The 19244-nt window shown below is 44.7% G+C and overlaps 1 protein-coding gene across 4 annotated transcripts in view; it reads right to left on the reverse strand.

Moving 5' to 3' along the window:
* The window catches only part of flna (filamin A, alpha (actin binding protein 280)), a 34268-nt gene extending 22561 nt beyond the window's left edge, over positions 1-11707 (reverse strand). For 2 of the 4 annotated variants that reach the window (XM_085146743.1, XM_085146742.1), the window contains exons 1-3: positions 11556-11705; positions 10380-10851; positions 1312-1563 (exon numbers count right to left, since the gene is read on the reverse strand). In XM_085146743.1, the coding sequence (XP_085002869.1) occupies positions 1312-1563; positions 10380-10749 (622 nt within the window). In that variant the 5' untranslated portion in view covers positions 10750-10851; positions 11556-11705. Of the gene's footprint in view, positions 1-1311; positions 1564-10379; positions 10852-11555 lie in introns of all 4 variants that reach the window. The other 2 variants (XM_085146741.1, XM_085146744.1) reach the window with 2 other exon arrangements.
* Between the last annotated feature and the right edge of the window lie 7537 nt (positions 11708-19244).

Raw genomic sequence — 19244 nt, forward strand, 5'->3', positions numbered from 1 at the left:
TTAGACATTGAGTGCTTCCTGTTACAGCCAGTTTGTCTAATTAAGGGCAACATGTTGACTCTAAACTTGTAGCCTTGATGATATCCAGAAGATAAAGGCAGAATGTCTAATCTCTGCAGCAGTACGTAGGTGTGGGCAACTCTGGCTCCCAGACACGTCTGCCCTTGAATGATGAGCCTGTCCTGGAAATGCAGCTGTGTCAGCAGTTATTTACTTGCTGGTAAGTCTGATGGCTGTCATTTCAGGACGCTGCAGTAAATCTGTTTGCTTCTGTGGAGGCCTCGTCTCCGGCTTGAGGTTGCTGGTGAGCCATAGCAACGCCAAACACTCCAAGCATGTAAACAGAAACCTCCTTTATCCCCCGACAGAGCTCTGTACCCCCTCTGGCTGCTCATCATCACTCTTCCCATCTGTTTTATTGACACGTGAGAATATCATGCTTTCCCCTCACCCAACCTCCAGCTGTCAGTCACTGCTGCGTGTTTAATGTTAGATGTATGAGGCGAGGTTGGTGTGCAGTTTGAGTGGTAGTGTTGTGTCAATGCACTGCTTAGTTACACAATCTTTAAGTCCTCTCTAGCTGCTGGACTGAAAAGTGTCACTACGTGCCACAGAGACCTGCACACAGGTCGAGGACCGTTTCACACGTCAGCTTTAAATGAATGCTGAACTGTGTTGGCCTGATTATTGATTTTAGCATCTCTACAGACACACACACCAGTATTTCTGCTGCTTTGCGACAGGGATGTTTTCTGTTTCACTGCAGTGTCACTTACTGTGATTGGCTCTTGTTTATTATTGTTTGCGTAGTTATTTACTACCTTTGTGTGTCTCACTTGGTGAGCCACATTACCAAATGAGAGCAACATGGTTTACACATTCCCTCAGGAAGTGAAAGACACAAGTCCCCTCTGGGGTCAGGCCAGGAAGGACTGGTCTCAAACTCAAACATGCATACTTGCTACTGTGATCCTGTGGGACAAGCTGAAAGTAGCTTCTCCCCACACTGGTGTGATCGCTGAACACGCCAAATTTAATGATTCTTTATCAGTTAACATAAAAAATAAATAAATAAGCGACTAATTTTTAAAATGGCCTGTATTTGTATAGTGCTTTAAAGCATGTGTCCAAGAACATGTTTAAAAATACTGAATCTTCACTGGAGCAGCAGAACATCGAGACAGGAGCCTCGTCTTTCTGAAATAAATGCATCTCGTTCTTGGTACTGGGCTCGTCTCAGGCTCAGCCCCTAGCAGTAGGGTAAACACAAAAGACCCCAGAACATCTCAGCACATTCACGGTTTAGCTCACCTGGAGCACAGCTGTCAACCAGGGCTCCCAGGGCCCGGCCGGTCTGCCAGTCCCTGTTGAAGTTGGTGATGGGGAGCTCAGGCAGCTTGTTCTGGATCCATCCCAGCAGCCTCTGCTTGGGGGTCTTCTGCTTGCCATCATCTGCCTCTTCCTCTTCATCCCACATGGGCATGGAGATTGAGTAGTGCAGGATCAAGGTCCAAATCAGACCCAGGATCAGCTTCAGGTTTCCATCAACAATGGCTTTAGAGTCTGGGGACCAGATATGAGTCACGTTAAACATTCGCACAAAGTTCCTTTATTTTAGAAACCAGCTCAAACCACCATAAAGCAACCTTCATGTCCTTAGCTGAGACCTTCTAGTCTCAGCCAAGACTAGAAGTAATCTGTACTTCAAATACTCAGATTCCTCCTGCTATCTAATGTTTGGCTGGATACATGCCCCTCCCCCTTTAAACATTTCAGATGGTCTAATTTCCAGTGGTTGTCATAAGTTGAAGATGTGTCCTTTCTTGAAGCCCTGCATTTCAAAAGACATTAATTCAGAGCCCAAACCTTTTTTTTTTTGAAAGTAGGAGGATAACATCAGTGCAAATTAAAAGCTGGGTTTCTGACACTGGTGGACAGAGTGCACGTCCTCAAATGGCAGTACAGCAACACCGTTTGTGGTTTGGTCCACCGCTGCAAAGCTTTAATAAACCTTGGAGGATACGTCGAGTGTAAATGCATTTGTTTCAAGGACGGCAGATTTGACCACCATGTACCAGTCATGGACTTGGTTAACTACCTACCTCATTATTGCTTTACATCAAAGGAGATTCCGTACATCAAACTCCAGGATGTACACAGAGTCCCGCTGACTCTGTAAAAACAGTCATTTTCTAATGGACTCTAGGCTGCTCCACTATTTACCCAGCGGTTGGGGATGGACTCATCCGATTTTGTGCCGGATGCCCTTCCTGATGCAACCCTCCCAATTAGCTGGGCTTGAAAGCAGCACTGGGAGTACACCAGCTTGGAATCTCCACAGACTGGATTCATGAAGACGCCAACCGATTCCTTTCATGGTGTTTCATTAACTCAGTGTGGATGACTCATGAGCACAGTGAGTTTAAGTGGAATGAAATGTGTATATAAATAAAATTGACCTTTTATTTGAACCAATTTTAATTTCACACATCTTTGATGCATTTTTGCAGTGTAATAAAAACGTGACCATTTTTGAAACTCCATTTGTGTTAATGAAACAGTGATGCTGAACCGTGACAAAGACATGAAATTCATCTGAATGAGAGCCTGAACTGTCTGAATTTAAACGATAGCGTGAGAACTTCCAGAACAGAGTGCCGTGATGAATGCAGAGCTGAATCACATTAAAACTGAGACATACTGACACACTAGTTCCAGTTGTGACGACCACACCAGCAGCACACCGACTTCTCTATTTGCATTTTTCTATTTTCAAGTCTAAACCACATACTGCTGCAAGCCGAGTAAAAGGTGATGCAACCATAGGCTAGCCTGGGCATGAGCACACATACTGGCCCACATAAATGCTACTGCATGCACATAGCTTGCACAAGAAGCAAGACCAATGATTCCCAAGATCAGGCCTTGAGGTAAGGGTGTGGCGCAGTGTTTGTGCGTTTCCAAGCTGATGTTGATCAGATTATTAGTTAGAGGGGAAATAATGGGGCCAAGTTCAGATTCTTGGAAGAACCTGAGATCCAGTTCTGAAATACGTGCAGTGTTTTTGTTTTGCAGGGTTTGGGAGAGCTTTAGTCTTCATTGCAATCTTAACTGCCCACCCCCGAATTTACAGCTACACTGGAATAACTGTTGGTGACAGCAAACCAGCCTCAACCACAGTGACACCACCCGAGGCCTGGGCTGGAGCTACTGCAGCATTAATGGTCTTCTCTGAGTCAGCGAGAGCATGAGGATGCATGATGCAGATAAAGATGAGGAACAGAACAGCAACAGGAAATCTTTTCCCCATAACAACCTTCAACAAGTCAAGCTGTTTGTGCACATGCAGAACTGGGACAATCTGTCTTAGCTGGCTGCTCGTCTGAATCCATGCGCCAACAGAAAAGCGTGCTCTCGAGCAGCCAACGCTGCTCTACATGACATGTCAGCTGCCTTCTGACATGTCAAAGTTCCCACAGTAGCTGGCCATCCAAGCATCTGATCCAGTTCTGTTTGATCACCCTTATGGAGTGTCTCTCACCCACCCAGGCCAAACAGAACTGGATCAGATGCTTGGATGGCCAGCTACTGTGGGAACTTTGTGAAAGCAAAGAGGCAGCAGCGGAGTGGGGGGGGGGGGGGGGGGGGGGTGCAGAGAATTGTTTCCTAGGGACAGATATAAACCTGGGACTTATAAACTGTTATTAGTACTGATAGCAGAGTCTGAATAAGACCACAGGTTGGTACGTGTAGCAAGAATGCAGAGCAGCTAAAGCAGGGGCGTGTCAGCCTGCCAGCCATCCCAGCAGAGACACGACAACACTACTAGTTTTAGTGCTTGTACAATTAAGAGAACACAATCTGCTGCTTTTAGTTCAACACGACAGTCCCCTATAAAGGAATATTGTTAGGACTTCATTCAGCTCCGAGTCTGTGTCTTTGATTCATGTCTTGCACACACAAAAGCCACTAAACATTCAAGGAATCTGCCAGCATTCCCAACAGAGCACAGCTCACCAAGCCTGACAGAGCCCATATATGGACACATGCTGCCACAAACTCCCCCCTCTGCTGACTCATACACCCCCCGCAACAAGCTTGTGTGTGTGTGTACCACAGAGGCTACCGTATGGAGTGCCTGTGGTCCTTTTACCCCTAAAACTCCCATGATTCATTGGTATGGCTCGTCATTACTGCAGCAGCCCCTCCACAGCCCTCCTGTGGCATTACATGACATCATCACAACCCATGACCTGTACCCTGACCTGGTCTCAGCAACGAGACCACGGGGAACGAGAGCGCTCTGCACGGTTCAGACTGTACAGCAACATCTGGAGCCGATTAGTCCTGAGAGCTTGTAAACGGAAGAACAAGCAGCAGTCCCGAGGCCTCTCCCGTCCATGTTATCCTTACACAATAATGATGAAGTGTAACTGTAGCATGACTGTCACCATCTCTGTACGTTCATAATATCATCGCCAGCTCACATGTGGAAAGGAATTTTAATGAAATTCTTAACATGTCACATGACCAACTGACCGTACATGTATGCGTAACATACATATGAGGAAAAAATAAAAAGATTAGTGTTGAAGTCCCACTGAGAAACAATGGGACCATCATTTCCAAAATGAGCCTTATGTTGATTCACAAAGACTTGAAACTCAGTTTGATGTCAGAGTTGTTTCCTCTGCTGCACGGCTCCAGATTCACCACAGAGCAGCTGCTAAGAACGTAACTGCAGTCACAAGGAGACGGAAGAAAAGACCTTCATAATAAAGCTTAAAAATAAAGTCATTTGCTTTGTTCATGCTGGCCCACATATACCAATACACTAAATGTAATCTATTGTTATACCGAGTTCAGGCTAAAAGCTCCAAATGCTGAAATCTGTGGCCTGCAGCTCTGTTCTTCCCCTCCCATTTCTTCCTCTGACTGCACCAAGCCACACTGGAGCTACTACACTTCCTCCTCTTCCTTTCTACTCCTTCCACTCATCCTCCCTCCCCTCAGCACTCCCTAAGCTGGAAAAAAAAAAAGTTCCTCCTGGTTTTTTAGCCTTAAAAGGGCAGAAGCACACTGGATTTGGCAGGGCCCCCCACCACCCCCAATTCCCTGGGCTCTGGTTACAGACAGGGAGGGGAGGAGGCAGGACAGACAGGGAAAGGGAAGGAAAGAGGCAGAAGGGGCGGAGGTCTAAAAAGAAAAAAAAAGAAGGTGCGGGAAGTAAAAGTGCGGCATAGGACATTTTTATAAGGCTGCACTGACAGCAGCCCACACTGAGGATGGGATGTGTTCATTTGAGTGAAGCAAGCAGAGAAAATGGCCTTGGACAAAGAAAATGATGATCAGGAGGTGAGGGAGGACATGGGTACCATGTCAAATGATGGAACACAATACAAGTGTTTCCTGGAAACAGCTGAGAAGTACTATTAAAGTACTGATTATTCCCTCCAGAATCTCGTCTGTATGTAAAATCTTATGACATCGTAATAAGAACAGTAACATAAGACATTATCTATGAAAAACTGTGTCTGCTGTTTATGTGCAGTTTAAATGTGTGCTGGAAAAAGTGCTTGTTGAGTTTGAACATGAGGCATGGGGAGTTGTGGCAGTTTTCCAAATATGATGTAATGGAATAGCCAGAATACCTCTGGACTGAATGGGAACACACTCTGCTAATTCCAGGATCGACATGACCAACCCCCTCTGCCTGTGCAGACAGGAAGTTGTGCTAATGATAATGAGCTGGCAGGAAGTGATCCATTTTGACCTAACTGAGTGGCTAAGAGCTTATCGCAGCCCGACCTGCATTCCTCTCTGCCCTCATCACCAAAGGCTCTCCTTTCCTTCATCGTCATGTTTCTGAAAGATTACATTTAAGATCATAACATCCGAACACAGCAGGCTAAACTGGTGAGTGAGCGTTCCCAGTGGACCTGTGCAGCACTCATCATGTTATGACCAAAACTGTTTTCTGAGTTTTCCGGGTTTTGGGAGTAGCTTAACTTCAAAAAGGAACGCACCGCTCGCTGAATTCTGCTTATTAACATGGTCCAAGTTTCAAATAGTTTTCCACCAAGCTGATAACTGATGCAGCAACAAGCATCAGTGTAGCTTCATATGTTGGCTAATGAGCAATAAGACTGAATGTGCCAATTTGCTCCATCTAGCAGCTCAGGTGTCACTGCAGCCAGCAGAATCTGACTTTAACCAAGGAAACTTATTCATCTCCATCACATGGCTCTTTAAACACCTTCTCTTTGGTTAATGTCAGAGGTGTACAACACTGGCTTCAATTAGCATCCATTTCCTCAGGTTATTTGTAGAGTCATGGTGCCACACTGTGTGGACATCCAAGTTGCAAAAGTAGAAACATGGCAGAGGGAAGTTAATGTTTGACAGTAAGAAACTTAATTGTGCAAAATCACATATTTGTTGTATACAGCAATTACAAACATCTTTATGTGCTTTGACGTTTCCCAATCATCTAAGGAACACGTGCAAGCAGTACCTTACAGTTGTGACAAACTTCCTTAAATGCGTCATCGTCCTGGGATCACTTCTATAAAACATTATCATGGGACAGCATAACAGGAGGGAGCAGCTGGCTATTACTACACAGGTGTCTGTCTCAACCTGCTCACCTCCACTACCAGCAGACACAAGGAAGCTGCCATTTATGAAGATGATTCCACACCAAGCCTGGAAGAGCTTGGCACAACATTCACTCATGCACCGTTTCTGCATTTTCTGCACAGGCTCAGTCAAGTTCATACAAAGCAGGGTTTCAAATCTGGGTTTGGCTGACGGGCTGGAACAGAGATGCTGCTGACATGATTATGATGGAGAATGAACCTCTGCACAAGCAGAGGAAAGTTTGATGAGGACAAGTCTTAATCTGCTGAACAGCTAATGTTTGTTAAAGCTCCATTTCATTCAGACACAAATAGGATGAAGCTTGTACAAACATGGGTGTGATGAGGGCAGGGGAACAATCACTTACAACGTCTTTGCACAAGGATGCAACAGGAATTTCCTCACAACTAAAGATTTATACAGAAGATGCTTGTAAGATGTTCTATAGTCACAGCAAACTAAACGACTGCATGAGATGTGCTGTTAGATCACTGCTAACACCACTGCCTGCTGCTGGCAGCCTCTGTGACTGAACCCATGTTAGGTCTTTGGATTCATCTGTAGTCATGAGTCTGCTGCTGCCGCCAGATCATGTGGGAGCTTTGTCAGAGAGATTACCTGTTAGGCTGGAGCCTGGTTATAGTGAAGTCTGGACTCTGTCACTGTGACTGGATACCACGCTGGCCGAGCCGTGCAGCATGACAACTTCAGCAATGTGCAGGAACACGAGCGATGCGAACCACACATGCAAAGGCACCATGTTTACAGCTGAAGGAGCAAACAAGGTTTGGCAGGAAGAGTCTCCTTTAATCATTTATCTACTGTCAGCAGGCCCATTTAACAAGTTCTGTTTAAGTGAAAGAGACTCTTTTGGTTTGTCCTACAGACAAAACTCAAATGGTTCAGCAAAGATCAGAAGACGAGCTTTACAGGCATGTTTAGTGTCACAGTCTCAACCTACTGATGTCTGAACACACAAAGCAGAACTGACCATCTTTGCTTCACATTTCGTTTTTCAGAATATTTACATTGTTCCTGAAAAGTGATGATTTTTTAAACTTTACAGCCAAAGATGTGTAATAAGTCCATTTGGCCAATATTATTATTGGTTAATAAATCTGGGAATCTTAGCCTGTTGCTTTAAGGTGGATTAAAAGACACACAGCATCTCTATGGGAGATTCTGCTAGATTGATTTTGTTAACCTTTCAGTAAAGGTAGCCTAAAGGGGGAAAAAAGAAAAACCATTAGACTAAAGCTGACACGCTGCTGGTCCCAGTGTTGCATTTCCTGTGCAAAGAAGAACATGACATATCTGTAAGAGGAGCGTTTGCCAAACAGCCTGGCTCAGCCGGTGAAGGAGAGCCCTTTGTAACAGAGCTCAGTACCGGTCGGCCCTCTCCAGATACATCTCCTGCAGCCCGTCCACAGAGCCTCTGCCTTTAAACCAGCAACATTAGTTCCAGCCTCTCTAATGTCGCCCTTCCCAAAAAGCAAAGTTCATTTATTTTACTGTCAGACTGAGGCAGCATGCTGAAAGGTGAAATCCAATCTTTAGAGAGGTTGAAAAAGCAGACTATAGAAACAGTGACAGTTTTTGCTGCTGGTTTGGACGTGCATCTCTCTCCTTCATTTTGTGTCAGAGTCAAAAATCTGGCATGAAAAATGAGATTTGACAGAACAGAAATCCACTGATGGTTACAGCACTGTGTTTGTCAAATCGTGCTCTACCTGCTGCTGACATGCAGCCAGAGTCAGACTTTTACATGAAAAATTCTTGAAATCCTGCTGATGCTGAAAATATCAGCTGTCAGAAAATACCAAAGTACGATAGTTCTGTTTTCACAAAATGATTATCCCGTCTCTTATTTGTAGCTTGCACTCCATTAAATCCCTGTAATACTTCCCAGTTAGAGGCTTTGTGAGGGCGTGTACGAGAACGGGAGTTTGTGCTGACGTTCGCTCTTTATATTGAGAGCAGAGTGAAGCCCGAGTGAGAAAGACAATCTCACACATGAAAATCTCAAGCAAGCACAGTAGCCCAAAATAAGACTGTGGACAAGGACAGCCAATCAGAACAACGTGGGCTTAAAGGGGGAGGAGCCTTTATTCCAGACAGAGCTACACCAAGGCCGTGTATGAGATAACCGTTAATCACTGAGCTATTCTAGTTTTTATTCTCGGACTAAACAAGTTATAGATCACGTACTGAACGTCTGTCGACTTCAGTGAGGACGCGTTTGCCTTTTCCTTTAGTGCAACGCTGTAAAATAAGAAACACTGGACACCTGCGTCTCTGGGGTTGGATGGATTACTCCACAACACACAGCTGTTATTTGGAAACTGTTGCATTTTCAGTAAACAAGAAAAAGACAAGTGAAATGAGAAATGAAAGAGGTGTGGCCATCAAGATGCAAGATGAAAGGAAACCTGATAAGTTATCAGCGAGAAAATATGCTGAAAACCAAACTGGGCAAAGAATAACAAGAATAAAGCTCAGAGAAGCAGAGAGCATGTGGATCACACTGAAGAGATGTCAGTTTGGCAATTTGTGGTGAGCCTTGCTGCCTGGGTGTGTCCACTTTCTGCAATGAAAGGAGGAAGTAAAAGAAAAGCAGGCTCCTCTCTCATCTTCAGATTGAATGAGTCAAAGAGCAGCTAAGGATGAGTGTGAGTCAGCAGGAGGAACAAACAGAGGCTCACTCGTGCTTCGCCCCAAATACCAGCAAAGCACTGCTTTCATTAAAACACTGCTGCATGTATTGAGAAAATGAGGGTGATGTGTGTGAAGATGGTATCAGATGTGTACTTTAAATTGTCAACCACAATTTCTGCAGCAGCACCTCCCAAATTTAGAGCCACCCCATCGTCTCCCCTGCAGAGCAGCTGGAGACAGGAGCGTGTTCATGGAAACCAAGTGAGCCAGACACCAGAGATGACAAAGACCCACTCATGTCTGAGTCACAGAGCTATCACGCATTTCCACCCACAGACTGTGTAGATAACACGGTTACAGACTGTCTTTACTCCAGGTGATGAGGCAGCATTTTATTTGCTCTCACAGACCCTGCATAATGAACTGTAGTGAGGACTCAGAGCTGTGTGACATCTGCACTGTTCTGGGAGAAATATGAGAAAGCAGAACATCAGTAGCGCTGTGAGCAGGCATGCAGCTGCATGTAGGCAGAGCCAATTCAAACTTTATGTCTGCTGCAGTCCAGCACCAGCCCGAGCTCTCTCCACCACATCAACACACACAGTAGGTCTGGGGCAGGCCCACAGAGCGTGGCTCTGACAGGCCCGGCCGGCTCAGGCGGCTGAAAAACACCCCACCCACCGACCCCAAAGCACAGTCAGACCCCCTCCTCCCAAAACAATCGGCCTCAAACCTGAACAGCCGAGACAAAAGCCCTGCGCCCCCGGTCACCCGAGGGAAACGCCTGCTGCCTCACTGAAAACCCTTTCAGAAATCCTGGTGCGCGTTTAAACACTTCTGTTACAGAAAATCTTCTAGTGGGCTCCATAACTGGTTTTCCTGCGCCCCACGGTCATGGGCTGCTCTTAAAATGATCACCATTTACTACAGTGCAATCAAATGTGACCACTTCTTTAGGAACAGCAAACATTTCCCCACAGACCGCAGCGCAGGAGGGAGCAGAAGCCATCTGAGTAAACCTGTTGGAGTAAAGCTGGATCAATCACGCGTCCTGGCACTCACTCACACACACTTATCGGACCCACCTATGGACACCAGCTTGATGTTTTCCTTGTCCAGGAACTCCAGAGCCACCGACACGTTCTCCAGCTGCATCTGGCGAAAGGTGGGCCTCTGGTTGTACTTTCGGAACATTTTCTTCTGAGACAGGACCTCCAGGAGCCCGATGAGCCGCAGCCCGTCGCTGAGATCCGTCTGCAGGTTGCCGATCCTCTTGTTGACGCATTTCAGGTGTTCGTTACACCAGCGGGTGAAAGTGTTCTGCTGTATCTTCTTCCACGGCGCATCCTCGGCCAGGTCTTTCTCTGTAGCGGGCATTTCTGCGTCCTTGTCCGCGGAGAGAGCGTTTGGAGCGGGCGCGGCGCTCTGGTGGAGCCGGGGGTGGGAACCACTCATTTTTATGGTCTCGGCTGTCTCCTGGTTCGCTGGCTTCTCTTTTTTTTTTCTTCGCCCTGGGTGGAGTCTTCTCAATCTTCCCTTTCTCACTTTCTAGCTCGTCTGTTTGTGGAGAAAAGAAAGAGAGGAGAGAACAGTTACTAACAGCCTAGAGACACAAGTTTTGCAAAGAAAGTAGGCGGCTGAGGACGGAAAGGGACGAGTCAGCTCCATTATCCGTGTTACAATCAGGGGAAAAAATGGGAAACAAATAAGAAGAATGGTATTTAGCCCCGTTAGACTGTGTCCCAAACTTAAGCCGGGCTCAGCTAAGGAAACCCAAATGTCCTGTGTTGGGGCGGTTGAGGTGTAAGAAACCTGAAACTTGTTCACATTCTAACTTTACGCCATGTTTAACAGCAAACGAGCATCTCGCTAGTTTTACTACCGAGTTTAACTCATTGCAGTCAGAACAGCTGCTCTGTGTTTGGACATTTAGCCATTTTTAATAAAGACAGTCAGCGGTGTCCAGAGAAAGAGCTCCAGGCAGGAGACAGAAACCTCAAGCTGCAGCTTCAAGTCAGAAGTACGCATAGTCTGAGAGCCATTGTTCGGCTTGTCCTCTGCTGAAGCACCTTTGTAAACAGGCTCCTGACTGAAGCTAACAGTCATGGGTACATTAAACTGTCCCCAAACTAATGGACAGCGCTGGCTACACCAGGACAAACACCAATGATCATAACCATCAGGCCACAACGTGCCAGCAGTATTGTGTGGAGGAAACAACAACTGTGATGTCACTGAAAATCAGAAAGCAGTAAAATTACCTCCGTGGTCTTTGTAATGTCTTCATGTGTGTTTGTCAAAGACTGTCCTTATCCTGGACCTCCTAGCGTCTCATTGTGGGACTATGTGACAGTTTGCACACCGTTAGTTCCTCCTGTGGGTTTCACCTGCTCCCTTCTTTGACCTGCCCTCATTAGAGTCTGAGTGATTTCACCTGCTCAGCCTCAGCTGTTGTTTCCTTCTGTGTTTTAGCTCCTTTTTACTTGTTATTAAAGTTTTTATTTGAATACCTGCAACTTTGTTTCTGTCCCTGTGTGCTTTGAACTGTATCACAGTGTCACATATGATAACCTTATGTTTGTCTCACACCTGGTTGTGCTCCTGTCTGAGTTTCCAAAATGGCTTCAGACAATAAACAAGTTTAGCTGAATCTGACTAGCATTATTGCTATAGCTCCCCCCAAATAAATCCAATAATCAATGCTGTTATTATGATTCAAATTTACAAAGTGCAGTTGTGAACATGACTGCCCTGTAAGCTGCAGTGGAGTGTTTCTGACTGGACGTCTTCTAAGTTTTCTCTGCAGTTTTTTGCTGTTTTTAAAAATGAAACTTAATGGTGCCATAAAGTTAAAACTCTTAATATTGTCATCTTAATTCAGTTTTTACAAATACCCACAAGTATTTCCTTCGAGGACATAAACCCCCCCATGACCTTTATCCCCAATGCCATGCTGTGACTACAGAAGCAGAGGGGCTGTTTTCAGAGCTCGACAAACAGATTTTCCAGCAGACGTACTGAGATGAAGGGCCCATGTTCACGGTCCCTGTGAGGATATGAGCTCATCTTGTGCTCGGGGTCCGAGGCGAAGTAAATATTTAAGATATCTGGAAGGATAAGCAGATCGGAGACTCACTGTTGTTTGTTTGTGTGCGTTGGAATGCATTCAGTGTTGTTCAACTTTCCTTTTTTGTGCAAGCATGGACAGTGTGCTTATTTGTGCATTTGAGCGCACAGTATGAACCTCTGCTTTCGTCTGTGTGTGACATCACTGTGCTGTGTGTGCAGCCCCGTCAGTAAAGACAGGACTGTGGACCAGTGTGCTGTACTGGCCCAGCACCGTGATCACAGATCAGCTGTGTGCTCTACACTAACACATAGTAGGCTAATGATAAAGTCTGATAAGAGCCTGGATCGACTGTTTTCATCACTTTGTCTTCTGCATTGGAGACACGTGCTGATTGCTCTTTTTAGGTTTACCAAAAAAATATGATGGCCAATATTATAACGAAGCATCGAGCAAGCTTTGAGGTGAACAGTTAGCAGCTGTCAACCTGGCATGGTGAGGTACTATACTGGTCACCAAGGAAGCTTAGTTTCTCACCAGCTCCATCCACGCTGCTCTGTGACTGCTTTGACCTTCAGAGGTAAGGAAGTAAGCTGATGGCCAAAACTGTTGTTCCTCTAATGGGCACAGTCTCGAAAAGCTCGTCCCTCCACACAGTTTGCTTGATTTCATAATAGAAATAAACACCATCACAGCCTGGTGATGGAGGTCTCTATAGTGCTAGTTTCTTTCATAAAAACTGTACAGTGGGTAGATCTGATCCATTTACATTTTGTTAAGTGTTAAATCAGACGTGGGTAATCCACTGGTGTGCTGGCACGGGCAGATATCTGTGAATGGGACATGTTGACTATGTGCTCTGGTGTCTTTTAAGCATTTTTAAGGGATCATCTAACAAAAAAAAATCTTTGCTGATGATTTGCGATGTTGCTGCTCCACTTTCTTTCACCTCACCAGCAGATATGCGTGCCTGCGCATTGCAGTGATGCAGTTCATGTATGCAACTGTCTAACCAACCTTACTAACCATAGCTGATAACTTAGCAGTCCACTGTCTGATGTAAATATGCTTCTAAAATGACTGGTTCTTATATAGCACTTTTGTACCCTTCTGAACACTCAAAGCGCTTTACACAACTTGTGCATTCATCCATTCACACCCATTCGCACAAGCACATTTTTCTAGGTGCTTTCTAAGTAACATTCACACACACATACTCCGATGGATGCATCGGAGAGCAATTTGGGGTTCGTATCTTGCCCAAGGATATTTGGCATGCAGACTAGGGGAAGCCAGGATGGGTGCTTCTTGTGATTTTTGAATGAAATTATCTGACAAATAATAAGTCTGTGTGTCAGAAGTTTTTGTTAGTCCACTCCTTCACATACAACTTATGGTTGAAGCTTGCTAAACAGGCTTGTTACTATTAGTTGGGAACTGGGCACTTCACCCTTTAAAGGTGAGTTTAAATATGGCCACTTTTGGCTCCTTAAAGCAAAAGGCATCATGGTGGTGGCCAAAAGTCTAATGTACAGCATTCATAGGCACATAAATAAGATACAGACATGTTAGCAACTTATTTCCAAAGTGTGACCAGCAGGACTGAGCAGGACGTTTGATGAACTACCAGATTTGTAGCTCAGTGGTTTCTGTTGCTTTGTAGTGTCCAACATCTGATTATGACTTCTAAGCAGGACGTCAGTATTATCTGTGTACCCTGACCTTTAAATTCCTTTTTTTCCTGTGAGTAACACACCAGCAGCAGCTCTACAGATGGGCTTGGATGTGACTCTGCAGCTTTTTGACTAAATAAGGAGTTCAGTGCCAGGAGCCAAAGTGCGGCCAGCAGCCATCAAGAATGCTTGGCCTTTGTGTGTGTGTGTGTGTGTGTCTGGTCAAAGGAGAATCTGAAGAATGCTCTTCACCCCCATAACAACCCGGAGCCTCCAGACTTAATAACACCCCAATAAAAGCGTCCCATTAATGCTACACACACCGAGTGGCACCAGCATGCTTCTATCATCCTGTGGTCACTTAAAGAATCGAACAATACAATTAGATTTTTGGTTTAATTGTGTAATTCACATCATTTTACAACTTGAGCTGTATGGGCTTAATGAAAATGTGCGACAACAGTGGCAGAGCAGAAAACAGGCCAAATAAACACAATGTACCAGAAAGAAGAAGTGAATAGAGTGCTTGGAGTGGAAATGCTTGTAGGGGGGTAATCTGTGGTTTGTTCATGCCAGAGAGCTCATTGAAGTTCTGCCTGGAAGTAAGTGAAAGCCGAGGAAGCTGGCAGAATATCCAGCACATATAGAGGCCTATTGTTCCAGAGGAATTTAGAAAATAAACAGGAGACAACACGCAGGGCGGGACGGCAAGAGCTCACCAAGGCAAGACTGAGCTCTCTCGCTTGTCATTTGTCTCCCCCTAGCATTTGATTATGGTACTACACTTCTCTGTCCTGGAAGTGTTCCAGTTATCTGCTTTTTGGACGTATCCACTTTTTATACTGATTGTTGTGACGTCATCACTGAGTTCAAATGTACAACAGCCTCCTCTGCTGAGTGCTGTTGAGGACTTTGCCACCACCACAGAAATCTAATTAGAAAATCACTTAAAATCACTTCATTAAAGTGCCCAAAAGCTGCATCAGTGTTAATCTGACTAATGCTTCAAGACAGACTGAAAAATGTGTCATTCAAGCTTCTTACCCACAAATCAGGACCTCAGTTTAGACTCTAAGCTCAAAGACAATAAGGTAAGAACATGAATGAGTGCTGTAAAAACACAACCTGACCACGTCAGTGTTGAGAAAGGATTTCAGAGAGCCAAATCCAACAAAAGGTTACAGAACTAAATGTGGCACTGTTATTCTCTGCTTGTGCAGGAGGCCTCCAGCCAAAGATCACAGTGAGTACAACAGGAGTATATGCCTCATTCCCTGGATCGGCCAAGACAAAACCCAGAGGCTGGAGTGCTAAGACAGAGGTGTGTGTGCATGTGTGTGTGTGTATGTGTGTTTGTGTGTGTGTGTGCGTGCGTGCGTGCGTGCGTGCGTGTGTGTGTGTGTGTGCGCGCGCGTGTGTGTCTTCATACAAATATCGAATATAAGCTCTATTCCACAGAAAGGTGTCGACTCAGTCTCCACTTGAGTGAATCTTATATAGCTGTATAGCACCAGCCTGTCCCAGCTTCAGCTTCTCATCACTTACCCCACCCAATCAGCCACAAGCGTGAGCAGAGCAAAACTCAGCACAGGAAATGTAACACTGCACGCGATAACACTGCCAGCCACATTACATGCAAGACAGTGTGGAGACAGCCAGTCAGAAGCAGAGATTACATCTAAACTATGGTTTTCCCCTCCAGTTTCTGTAGACAGTGTGGTAACGGTGGCACTTGTTAGCTGAAAGTAGGACAAGACAGGTCAAATAAGGACGCATTTGACTGAGTTGTTTACATCAGATGAACCACGCCAGCATCCTCTTTTGTCTTCACAGTATATCTTTATATTTATGAGAGAGAGGCAGAAATCCAGTCAGTTTGAGTAGTACCACATTTGCCTGGTGTTTGTCTGCATGCAGGTGAATCCATTTGTAAATCACAAGAGGAAGTTATAAGCCTTGAAAGCATCAACAGTTTAGCTTTCATTGTCCTTTTTTAGTTGGCGTTGCAAATATTAACAGCTGCACAGAACAGGAAGTCTTTGGCCTGACATCTGTGGTGTGCTGGCTACACCTGGCCCAAACAGCGGCTACTGACCTCGCCGCTAAGCCATGCTAGGGGAGCCATGCTAGGACAGCCATAGGTCCTCAAACTGTGGAAAAGCTAACTCGCTTAGCTTAATGCCTCTCATTCTAATGGATTTAATTGGATCTTTGCCTTTAAACAACTTTTTTAACAAAAACAAATGTATCTATAGATACCTATAGATAAACTTTCTGAAAGTTGATTAAATATAAAGACTCACTGGATATATTTTGCTAGGAAATTGGGAAAAGGTGCAGCAATTAACTGAGACATCTGAAAGTGAACATATATAGAAACACAGTATATGAGGCAAAACCTGAGAATCCTAACGAGCTTGGAAGTCAATATTTGATGTGATCAGCTTTATTCAACACAGTCTGAGCTCTCTTATTCAAGCCTTCTGTGATTTTATTAAGTAGTATTTAGGAGTACTTTCTTGGTTTCTTGGGGGACGTTTCAAAGTCTTCTTTACAAACCGAATGCTGTTCAAATTGACCCCACGTTTCTTCAATAATGCTGAAGTCTGGAGCCCAGTCCACCACTGTGTATTTCTCTGTTCAGCTTTGCTTTTACTTTGTTGGCAGTGCGTTTGGGATTGCATGCTGAAAAATGAAGCTGTTGCTAATTGGATGTTTTCCAGATGGAATTGCGTGATGGATCAACATCTGATGGTAAGGAGCCAGACATTCTTCTCTTTAAAAAAGACCCTAAGTCTGGGCCACCAGTCCCAAACCATGACAGAGCCTCCACCATGTGTGACAGACGTCTGTAGACACTCACTGTAGTATTTCAAAATCGTGGTCATCATCTCATCAAAGCTGTTTCCAATGATTTTCAGTCACGTTCTTGTGTAATTTAATATAATTCAACCAAACACACAAACCTGTGTCCCAAACGGTCCAGTGTAAGCTCTTTGCTGGATCTTTTCCTTTCTTAACGATATGACTATGACATACTTTTCATCTGCTGTATGTCGTTTTTCAGACCTGATACTTTTTCACCCTCCACTCATTTTTTTGTTTTGTTAGCTCATCAGTTAGTTCAGAAACACCATTTGATTCCTGACCGAACTCTGTTTCCTGGATCTGCTACAGTGCCTAAAGATGGTTTAACAGATGAACAGCATTACAGATGAAAATGTTACTATGTGTTGTCACACACTGGTTCATTCTTAGCTGCCTTTTTATGCCTGATTGAATCATAGGTCACAGTGAAATGGCTTAGCAAAGGTCAGGCACAAGGACTGGGCTGAAAATAAAAGACAAAGCAGCCAATGCCCACACACTAACATCTGAGACGTACTCCCTTAAGGACCACTTTAAAAAGATCACAAGAAACAAAATTGAATAAAATGTGGGGGTGGCTCGAGACGTTTACTGTAGGTCTTATCTCATCATAATATTTCTGCATGAAAAACACCAAGTCTGCATACATTTTTCTGTTTTAGGGAATTTAAGTTTTAATATGTCATCGAGTTTGTTACAAAGCATTCACATGACAAAAGCTAAAGTTTTAAATTTGCTGTAGAGATACGTAACAACACTAGTGATTTTAAAAGTAGCCTGCTTTAGCTGGTGCAATCTATGAATCGGGGGGGGGGGGGGGGGGGGGGGAGTTGATTTCATTTAAATCACACATGTTGTATGTGACAATTAGTAACCAGTAAAAACCAAGTAAAGGTGATGTGTCTGATACAGGTCAGCTGAGGAGCTCTGAGTTTGTGTAGAGCACAGGAAGCCCACAGTCCTCCACAGCGCTTTAGATGAAAGCTCAGTAGGAATGTTATGACCTCACCGTAAAATCACCTGCCAGAAAAGCTTTAAAAAAACTGGTTACATTTAAGAACAAAAGAGGCGCATTCAAGTCCTGCAGTCTCATCACCAAACAACCATCATGACAGCACTTTTCTGTTTTTGGAAGCTTACTGGTGAAGTGGACATGGCTGTCTGGACTGGACCTTCCTTAGATTATCTCCTACACTCTGCCATGAACTGAAAAGAACGTTTGTGTTTATATAACTGTATATAATATGTCTATAGGCAACAGTTAGTTCTTTAGAGGCTTCTTGCAACTGCTAAGTGAAAGGACACTGCCACACTGTAAACTGGACTTGGATCAGAGCGTTCAGTTTGCTTCATCACAACTTATAAATAGTAAAGTACTGATACATAGATTTAAGCCTCCCAGTCTTCCAGTGGCATGTGTTAATGCTGTTGAAGTTTAATCTGCAAATGATGGCAAGAACAGCAGAGCTGAAACTAAATAGAGAGGTGCTGCCTTGCTTGTATGGTTATTAAATGTGGATAAATGAAGTGTAACGAAGGTCATGCTGTCCTTGAACATGTGAGCTGCGTGAAAGCTTTCCTCCCATCTGGCCACGCTTTGCAAACATGTTTGCAAACATGTTGCAATAATGTGCATCAGGTGTAGGCACTCAATGAAACTGAAGCTTTATTATGATTATTACCGACTGACTGACAAATACTTGGCAGGCATCTTTTTGATAATTGCCAGACTCATTATTTTTATGTTTTCATCGATCAGTTTTCCTATGCCAGCTATCACAGGATGAAAGGTGTGGTCCACTAGGAGGGGTCTAACCTTCACACTGCATAACTTATCGTTTCTTTTCCTTATTTTGGGAATTAGATGACCATCCAGCTGTGTTTCTGAAATGTGTTACGTGAAAATTCAACCATTCTTCTGAACAATATCCAGATGAGATCAAATGAGTCTAGACTGGAAGGAATAATTATTTCAAGCAGCCACGAGAGTAAACTCTGGGACAGGTGCACTTTTAGAGCTGACTTTGCCGTTTCGAGTCTTCAGTCGGGCTGCTGTCAGTGGATCGCTTATACTTCGGGAGGTCAACACTTGGGTCCTTTTCAAACGTCCTCAACGGACCCGGCGGCGCGCGTGCTCTTGCGGTTTCCCGCTCCCGGCGGCGGAGGGCGCACGCGGCCACCACTTGGCCCCCGGTAAAACAGCACCATTGGCCGCGGATGACCTTATTTGGTGTGGAACCCCTAATTGTAACACCGGGGAGTCCGCTGCTGCGGTGTAAAACCCAGCAAATAAAGTTTACACGCAGGAACAGCGTGGGGCTGATCGTGGACCACCAGGGCAG

Source organism: Neolamprologus multifasciatus, chromosome 20 (genome assembly GCF_963576455.1).
Source record: "Neolamprologus multifasciatus chromosome 20, fNeoMul1.2, whole genome shotgun sequence".
Classification (NCBI taxonomy): domain Eukaryota; kingdom Metazoa; phylum Chordata; class Actinopteri; order Cichliformes; family Cichlidae; genus Neolamprologus; species Neolamprologus multifasciatus.